This window comes from Cygnus atratus, chromosome 3 (genome assembly GCF_013377495.2).
Source record: "Cygnus atratus isolate AKBS03 ecotype Queensland, Australia chromosome 3, CAtr_DNAZoo_HiC_assembly, whole genome shotgun sequence".
NCBI lineage: Eukaryota > Metazoa > Chordata > Aves > Anseriformes > Anatidae > Cygnus > Cygnus atratus.
Window position 1 is genome coordinate 59632018 of NC_066364.1, and position 9834 is coordinate 59641851.

The window sequence follows — 9834 nt, forward strand, 5'->3', positions numbered from 1 at the left end:
CTCCTATTCTATTCTATTCTAATCTATTCTATTCTATTCTATTCTATTTTATGATTCTGTATCTGAATCATGACTTCACTGCTGGAAGGACATCAGGGACCTTCAGCATTTGCTAGCCTTCAGTATGAACCTCTCATGGACTTCTACCTGCGCTATGTGCAGGCATGCACTCCTATTTTTACACAAAGGCTGGTCTGATGGCACAGAAGTTTGTCTAAAGAAGCCACACTGAGCCACATGCGGGCATGACCTGGAACATGTGGCTGTGACACCAGCTCTGTAGTGTCCCCCGTTGCCTGGCATGGAGCTCCTTCTCCCTGCTGACATCAGCACGCTGAGGACTTTCTGTATTGTTTCCAAACTCTGTGTATTTCATGGGGCTCAGCAGTAAGCTCCTGCATCTTCTGATAGCATCCTAGATGGTACCCTGGCCAGTAAGTTATCTTGTAAAATGTTTGCTCTACGCTTCACCAGAGCTGTCCCAGAGCTGGCCCTCAGAAAATCACTGCAGGAGCAAAATAAGATTAAGATGAGTCTAGACAAGCCTGAATGTCAGCACTGGGCTATGTTAAAGAGATCCAGCTTTCCAGAGCCATTGATCATAAGCAACCTGGGGCTCAGCATCCTTATTCTCCGTGGGTACCACTCACAGTGCCTTACTGTTTCATCCAGAGGTCTGCATTGCCACCTGGACACCTGTCAAGCAATGACATGGGGCAGTGTCTTATCCAGCTTCTAGGTGCCTCAGTTCTTTCTGGCATTAAGTCCTACTCTGTTCCCAGCTCTAACTGTTCAGCTAGTGCACAGAGAGCATTTGTATTTTCTGTAAAGCCTTGGGGGCTACGTTTGTTATTAGGGAAAGTGAGAGCCTTACACACCACCCCAGACAAGACTGTGACCTTCCATCTTCTTGCTGTCTCCAATGTTTTGTGGTGGGAGTGAAACTGGGGTTTTCCAAAACAGAATGTCTTCAGCAAAGAAAATGAACAGTCATTGCTGCTATGCCATACCAATACAGCTACGATAAACCAACAAGTGATTAAATACGGGAGTGGCTTTTTGGTAGTCCAACTTTAATAAAAGTACGGTACACACTGTATGCATATTGTGAAAGGTAAGATGGAGGAAATGTGCACAGTAAAGGGACTGCAGTAGCTGTGTTCAATAATGACAACTCAGCCTACCTTGCTCCCAGCATGTGTTTGATGTGAACTCTGGCAGTGACTCCTTACTGACTTCAGAGGGAGCTTAGCATGGCAAAGACCTCGCTAGAGGCTCCAGTTCAGTGCTCAGGTTTGCTGGAGGGGATCCGGGGTGAGCTATAAGAAAGGATATTTTATAGCATCTGGAGCCTGACATCAAAACTAAGAAAGCACAAGCATGTACATACAAGTGTGAGTAGCACTCTCATTCCTGGGTATCCACATACTGAGGATAAGGGCTGCAAACCTGATTCTACCGATTTCAGGGGAAAAGAGCAACTTTAAGCCAAAATTATACTGAAATTATATCTGCTTGGGAATAACAGCAGACTCTATCTATATATTAACACCCCAGTCACAAAAGGATGGCAAATACTATCACCATGCTAATGTGGAATGTATTCAGTTTATGAGATTATTGATGATGAACCTCAAGAAAGATTTGCTGTATTCAAACATAATTAGGTGTTGTATTGAGTTTATGGACTGCATACTTCCTGAAATAACAAAACCATGCATGAGGAGATTCTAGAACAACTTAACTTAGCAAACACTACTAAGGCAGTAAGAGTCAGCACAGGTGGTAATTAAATATCAAAATATAAAGAGTCTGATTTTATTAAGGAACAGGTCATTGAGATAATTTTACAGTACTGTCCTGCAAAATTCAAATTGTATGTTTCAGACTGGTTACTGAAACGTGAATACCCAGTAATCCACTGTTTCTTCCTCACCTTTAGATCTGCTGTCAGCTGTAGAATCTACTAGTGTGACTGATCCTCAGATACAAGTTTTGTTGTTCGGAAGTGTGAGTTGAATATTTTACCTGTTACAATATATTTAAATGCTTTCCGAAACCATGGATAGAAAAAGCCGTATATTAATGGATTGCAGAGAGAATTTAAATAACCAAGCCAGGTTAGAGCATCAAACAAAGGTACAGGAGTAGAGAATTTTAAAAATGGATCAATTAAGATTGCAAAAAAGCAAGGAAACCAGCATATTAAGAAACCCAGCATAACTACACTCAAAGTCTTGGCAGCTTTCCTGTCTTTACTCTTAGAAAGCTCATTTTCCATATCACTTTTTGTGTGCTTGTGTGCTTGGCTCAACTCACATATGTGCTTTTGGGAGACTACAAAAATTTTAACATAGATTCCTATCATAATACAAGCAGGAGCAAATAGACCAACTGTAAATAAAACAGCCCCCCACACTTTGTTGAACACAACAGGGCACAAGCTCGAGCATTTGACCAAATTTTCATAGCCCTCAATTCCAGAAGCATAAGCTTCTGAGAAAACAATACCAAAAGCAAAAGCCGCTGGTGCTGACCAGCACACTGCTATTATTTGTTTTATGGCATTCATGGTCATCAGATAGGCATAATGCAGAGGGTGGCAAATTGCGTAAAAGCGATCCACAGCAATAGAACAAAGGTGGAAAATGGAAACTAAGCAGAGCATCAGGTCGAAACTGTAATGAACTTTGCAGAACGTCATCCCAAAATACCAGCAGTTCTCCACAGATCTCACCATGCTGTAGGGCATAATGGCAAAGCCCAGCAGGAAATCCGTGGCTGCCATGGATAGGATGAGAAAATTGGTCGGGGACTGAAGCTGCTTGAAATAGGAGATGGAAACAATTATGGCCAGATTCCCTGAGATGGTGAGAAGGAAGGCTGCAGTCATGAAGAGATACAATACCCCTCGTGCTCCGGGTGACCTGGAGCTGTCAGGACAGAACCTGTTTCCAAACTCAGAGCAATCAGTCAAATCTGTCGAGGTATTCACGGAAAGCATAATCAATCCTTGATCAGATTTTTCTGTTGGATATGCAGACATATATGTAGATATAATTTTCATGAGTTTCCAGAAGATTCCAAGTCCTAAACTGGAAGACAAGACAAAGTTAGTCAAGAGCATGAATTAAATTACTGAGGAAAATGCAGTAATTCACAGACAAACTTTCTCTTGGCTTAAATAGAGATGAACTGCAGCCCATTATTCTTCTGAAATAGTACATGAAAACTGGAAGCTATTAAAAATTCATTGCAAATAACATTTAAAACAAGGCAGTTGAAAGTAAACTTAATTACATTTTGAATTAAATAAACTACATGATAACATCAATTTTATTTAATGCATTCTGTTGTATCTAGAGTATTTTGTAAAATATTGTGATTGCTTTATATATAGATGTTAATATCCATCATTTTAGAGTATTAGAAGGAAAAGATACACAGACAAAGACACCCCACAAGTTCACTTCAGTCTGCAAACACCGTACAGGAATGATTTGTCTCTTCAGTCCTAGAACACTGATGTTTTCTAAAAGAGAAATGTTTTGCCAGCTCACATATCTCAGCTTTCCTGGAGGTTTCAGTTAGTGAGCTATATACCTAAATGCTCATCTTTTGAGTCACTAATCAGCTGCCCAAACCCCCTTTTCCAAATTATTTATGATGCTAAATTCACCTTTTGTGGACCATAACATACTAGCAATGAACATATCTGGTGGAAATCAGTTGTAACACGTTTTGCATAATTATCATTCCACTAGCTGAAAGGGTTAAATCTTGTCTCCTATAGTAGACTGTGGTCAAGCTGCAGTAGCTATAAGTGAATGCACTAGTGATTATTTTAGAGTAAAAAATTCCCTTAATTTGTCTGCAGAGAACCAGACCCATTTCTTCCACATCTATTCCTATTTTGGACTCGGAAGGAATCAATTCAGAAAGAACTTAGGAAGCATCTTAGTCCACTGAATTTTCCAACAGGTATCATCCTCAAATGAAGAAAATACAGAAACAGAGCATCAAAATATTAAAAATAATGCTTGTCAGTCAGTTTTACAGGCTAATCCTACCTGCATCTGTTGTAGTAGTATCATCAATAGATTTTTTTAAGTAGACATTTTCCTGTTTTGTTATTGTCCAGCAATATTGCAGTATCTTTAAAAGGCATACCCTCTTTAAAACTTGGCTTGGATTAATGAAATGTGGAAAAATATTTTTCTTTTATGGCATTACACTTAATTCCCAGTAGTTTTTAAGGAAAAAAAAAAAAGTATAATTTAGGGATTTACACAGACAGGAGATAAACAAAGTATCTGTATTCCCAAGACCATTATTTTTGTTTTCTCTATTAATTCCTTTACCCTCATGTATAATTTAGCTATTTTGGTGACTTAAGATAGCTATAAGTCATATCAAAAACAGTCTTTGAAAAGAGAGGCTAAAGGTAGAGGTGAAGGGAAGATGCTAACTTTTTTCTTTATTGTAGCAGATGATGCATTCTAACTTGCACAGTTTTGAATAATTACAACTTTTAATAAAATTTTTAAATGAAATATTTAATAAACATACGATTACCATCTTTTAATTTAATGGGACACAACAGCACTTTCTCTCATGCTGGTTGTAGCCACAGCTTTTGTATGATGTAAAAAAAACTTTCCCTATACTTTAGTGAACAATAAAGATGGATAAAAAGAAGTGTAATTTTAGAGCAATCTATCACCTGTTATTGGACAATCTATTATTTCTAAATAAATAAATAAATAAACAAACCACATGAAAGGCAATATATATTTTCTTACAAGAAAAGACAAAATTAACTCACTATTGATGTGAATAAATTGAGTCCTCTGAGATCAGAGGTGGATATTCAGATATTAATGCTGAACCTTGTGCATATATAAGGAGATGCATTACAAGTCCAAATATAAATGTTTGCTATTCAGCATAGCAGAGGATGGATTCTTATTGAATGAGAAATACAGTATGCCATGAAAACATTGCAGAAGATAATAATTGTTTTTAAAATTAAATAAGGGAAATGTAAAAACATTTAATGGAGTCTACCTTTATGGTAGTCATTTTAAAGGCAAATGAGGGAACTTTCTACTGAAAATAAAATACAAATCTCTGGGATTATCTACAGCAGAATAATTTATTGACTCAAAAAAATAGTAAAACTGTCACGGTGTACCACAGAAATATCTTTGAGATCTGTCAGCATTTTTGTGACAAGCATGCCTAGAAACCTTTTTTTTTTTTAACTAACCAAGTGAGAGATATGCAAGCTTCACACAGACGATCCTTAATTGAAAGAAGTGACTAAAATATAAACCTGTGCAGAAATCTGTGCAGACCAAATTGTATTAGATTTCAAACAAATAGCTGTTGAAAGAGGCTACACGTCAAAGAGCACTACCTTCAGACAGCAGCATCCCATGCAACTCACAATTGGTCCTCTTTTCAGCATGGTGCAGCACACAGTGATGAGCAGCTTGACACCTTTCAGAAATGAAATGTTTAACAGCTAACAGATATACAGGAACTGAAATCTTTACGAGAAAAGATCTATAACTGGGTTAAGGGAAGGCTGCTGAAAGGACCTTAGAAATTGTCTTTGAGAATTAGTTACACCAGGTACTGCTGTATGGGCAGTGTGGTGAGAAAGCTGTGTTTTGCTTGTTAATAGTTTGGTTTCATTATAGCCCATGTGTTTACGTCGTGTTGTGCTTTGTTATTTCCATGTTGTTCTTAAGTATTGGTTGGAAAGAACTATTTGATTACTAACATGAAATATGGCTCCAATAATGCATTGTGAAGATGAACGTCTTTTATTCCCATGAAGTGGCTTCAGTAAAGCAGAAATCACAGCAATGAAGCATAAAGGATGTTCAAATTTTCTCAAAGAATTGTTTTCTCCTGTTGGTAACAGAGGAAGTCCAAAGAGTATAAGTCACACAACACCCTGTATTCAGTGATCTCTTTTTAACTAACAGATAGATATCTTTTGGTCAGTATGTTGTGATTGTAATGTTAGGGAGACTAACTTTCCCTATAACTATGGGAAATAAGAAGACTGGACATCTAGGAATCGGTTGTGGAGTTCCCACTTAACTGTGGATTGTGTGTCTTAGGAAATGAATTTGTTTTACAGAGGCTATTGCATGGACATCACAGAAATATTTTCAGTTACCTATATGCTATGCTGCATTTAACACAGCAGCATTAAGGTGAAAGATCTTAAAAAAAAAAAAAAACTACGAAGAAGGAAATTTATTTTTGTTGGAAAAATCTAGTTATGCAAGACTAAATAACACTATGCAAAACTTAGTAAATATTATAAGAATTCAACTTAATAGAATCACAGGACTGCAGAATGGTTAGCATTGGAAGGGATCTCTGAAGGTCGTCTTGTCCAACTGCCCTGCTCTAGCAGTGCCACCTATAGCCTGTTGATCAGGACTATGTTCAGATGGACTTTGAATATCTCCAAGGATGAATTTGCAATATTCTCCCCTACCTCTCTGGGAAATCTGTGCCTCTGCCTAGTCACCCTCACAGTTAAAAAGTGTTTCCTGATGTTCAGATGGAACCTCCTGTGTTTCAGTTTGTGCCTATTGCCTCATGCTCCAGTCCCTTAGTCATTTTCATGGCCTTTCATTGGACTTTCTCCAGTATGCCCATGTCTGTCTTTTACAGAGGATTCCTGCACTGGACCCAGGTGTGTCTTCACCAGTGCCCAGTACAAGGGAAGGATCACCACCCACCACCTGCTGGCAATATTTTGCCTAATGCAGTCCAGCATACCATTGGCCTTCTTTGAGTCAAGAGCATGCTTCTAGCTCATATTCAACTTGGTGTCCACCAAGATCCCCAGATCCTTTTCTGTCAGGCTCCTTTTCAGCTGGGTGTCTCCTAACATGTGCTGGTGCCTGGGGTTGTTCCTCCTCAGGTGCAGGACTTTGCACTTCTTCCTTGTTGAACTTTATGAGGTTCCTGTCAGCCCATTTCTCCAGACTGTGAAGGTCCCTCTGGATGCCAGCATAATCCTTCTTCTATCAACAGCTCCTCACAGTTTTGTGTCATCTGCAAACTTGATGAGGGTACACCCTAGCCCATCACCCAGATCATTAATGAAGATGTGGAACAGGACTGGGCCCAATATTGATCCCAGGTGTAGCCTTTGCACCACTGATCATCACCCTTTGGGCTCAGCCATTTACCCAGTTTTCAATCTGATCTTTCAGTCAACTCAATCTGCTCCTCCAGTCCATACCTCTGCAGCTTGTCTATGAGGAACTAATGAGAGACAGTGTCAAAAACCTTACTGAAATCAAGGTAGCCAATATCTAGTGCTCTTCCCTCATCTACCAGGCTAGTCACTCCATCATAGAAGGTTATCAAATTTAGGCTACGTCTAATGGAAACAAACTAGTCCAAAAGTGCTAAGAGATAGGCATAGTATTTTTCTGAATTAGATCTTTAGATGATGCAGTTACACTGAAGTCTGTAGATAACTAAGATGATCAGAAAAAATATGTAAATAAAAGCCTTCCATAGAATAATAATTATCTTGTGTTTGACTACCTAGCATTTTCTGCTCCTCTCTTCTTTGTTGAATGAGTATTAATGTAATGTACAGGAGGAGAGAGAGTACAGTCTGTACAGCCTAGAGAAGTTAATGATCTAAGAAAAGCCACACACTTTGCAATATTTACACAGTTTGAGAGCTCATTCTTTCTGTTTGAACACTGCACTAATGTACTTTTTTATCTAGCTGTTTAAAATACTCCATTTTGGAGCAATGGTTGCCTTGTGAGGTTTCTGGAAGGGTTCTGTCTAGACAGTCAGTGCTCATCCTCTTGGCCTGTGCTACTGAATCTGGTGACCAAGGGGGAGGCCGTGAGGCTCAGCTGGAGGCCGTATGTATGAGGCCATAGCAGGCTACAACCCACAGACTGCACCAATGTGTCAAAACCACCAAAACACGAGATACAGGCACCAAGGTAGAGGGGACAGGTGGCCATCTGTGAGTCCTAAACTAGCTGCAAGAAACCTGCCAGTTTTGTTTGAAGCATGAGAGGAGGTGATGTTGTAAACCTGATGTATTTATTGGTTACAAAATGAATAGACAGAGTTTTACCAACAAGACAGATCCTTTCATAATGTTGGAATAATTGCTTTGCAGAAGTTTTCAGGGAAGTTGAAACATATGAAATCACCCACTGGAGATTCATTTGTTTTGAAAAAGGTAGCCATCTGGGAAGTGTTTAATAAGGTCACTAATTAAATGTGTTGATAAGGAAGTTAACAATACCCTTTGCACTTCATTTATGTGATGACTCTTTGAGATTGCAGTTAGGTACATTCTACATCACTAGATCTAACCCATGATCTGATTGGACAATGGCAAGAGGCATTTTTCTTCTGCTCTCCTAATTTATCAAAATCTCAGGTTCGAATAGAGACCCCATGGCCTCATTAACACCTCTCATTTGTATGTCCCCTTCACAGTGAGAAATAACTTTGTGTTTCCTATGATTAGAGCTAATGAGAGAATGTAACCTGGGACTTCATTAAAGTTGCTCTGCCAGAGAAGACACTCTGTAAACAGAAGGCAAGGAAGCTCTTTGGGAAAATGCCACCTCCAGGTAACAGGACACCAGAGGAAAAAATAATTTCTGAAACTTTCTGAGCTGAGCTGTGCACAAAACTGATTTATAGGTTAAGAACAAGGAAAATTGCCTTCTAGGTGTGGATGAAGTTCACCAGTAGCCTGTGTGTGGAAGCTGCTTGTTACTTTTGCAGTGAATAAACATTGATTATATCTTGGCTAGATTATCCTTCAGTAGAACTATTGGTCTATGTACTGAAAAATTCTTCTAATATTTTCATTTACACTAACTAGACTGTGGTGATCTTGTGCAGCCATGATGTTGGGATGACCTTAACGCTTCTGCAGTGTCAGTGGCATAGCTGAGGTTACTCTAAGCCAAAGCTTCCCTGGTAAGTCACCTCCACAGGATAACCTAACAGCTGCTCGCAGTTTCTGACCTGTTTCCCTTCTGATGTGCTCTAGGGCAGGACCTCATGGAACTGCATGTGTGCCTCTGGGACTCCACGATCTACTTGTCCCACTGCACTCTCCTAGCTGCAGCTTTTCAGGCAAGCCTTCAGTAGCAGCTCCATGGACCATTGCCTAGATCCACAATCTCATTTCAGGGCTCTTGTTAGTCAAGATTTGGTCCTTAGAAGTTGTCTAACTGCTAGTTCCAGAAAACTGTCATTTGATGCAAGTTCTTTGGAGTCCAAAGATCATACCATTTCTCCATATTGTGGGATTCATCTATGCTGAGTAATTCTCATCTCAGGTACCTAAAAATTGCATCTAAAATAATGTAAAACCTTATGTTAGTGATTAGAAGTTCTTCTTGGTAGCAAGAGCAAGAGCATCTACAATAACAATTCATCTCAACTAAAAATGAATAAGCTGTTGAGATAAAACAATCTCTGAAGGTGACTATTTTTCTACAATGAGTACAAACAGAGATACAAATTACTAAAGCAGATGTAGTGCTTCTTAGATGCCTACATTTAGGTTAGATGACTATCAGTCTTCAGGAGTGTGGGACAATCATGTAGAAAGAAGAAGAAAATGATTACTAGGGAAAGGCAGGATAATCAGATGGGATCACATTTTTGACAGTTACAGGTTCTGAGGGGTAACATTTCTGCTGTCTCAGGCAGAGGAGGATATTTAAGATTATAACATGGTATAAAAGGAAAAGCTGGGGAAAGGTGCAAAATGTGGTTGCATTTGCAAGAGTTGCAAAT

At 39.1% G+C, this 9834-nt stretch overlaps 1 protein-coding gene across 1 annotated transcript; it reads right to left on the reverse strand.

The window, feature by feature from the left end:
• Nucleotides 1-1966: 1966 nt before the first annotated feature.
• Nucleotides 1967-3004, reverse strand: TAAR2 (trace amine associated receptor 2). The gene has a single exon (XM_035538670.1). The coding sequence runs from the start codon at nt 3002-3004 to the stop codon at nt 1967-1969; it is 1038 nt and encodes a 345-aa protein (XP_035394563.1).
• Between the last annotated feature and the right edge of the window lie 6830 nt (nt 3005-9834).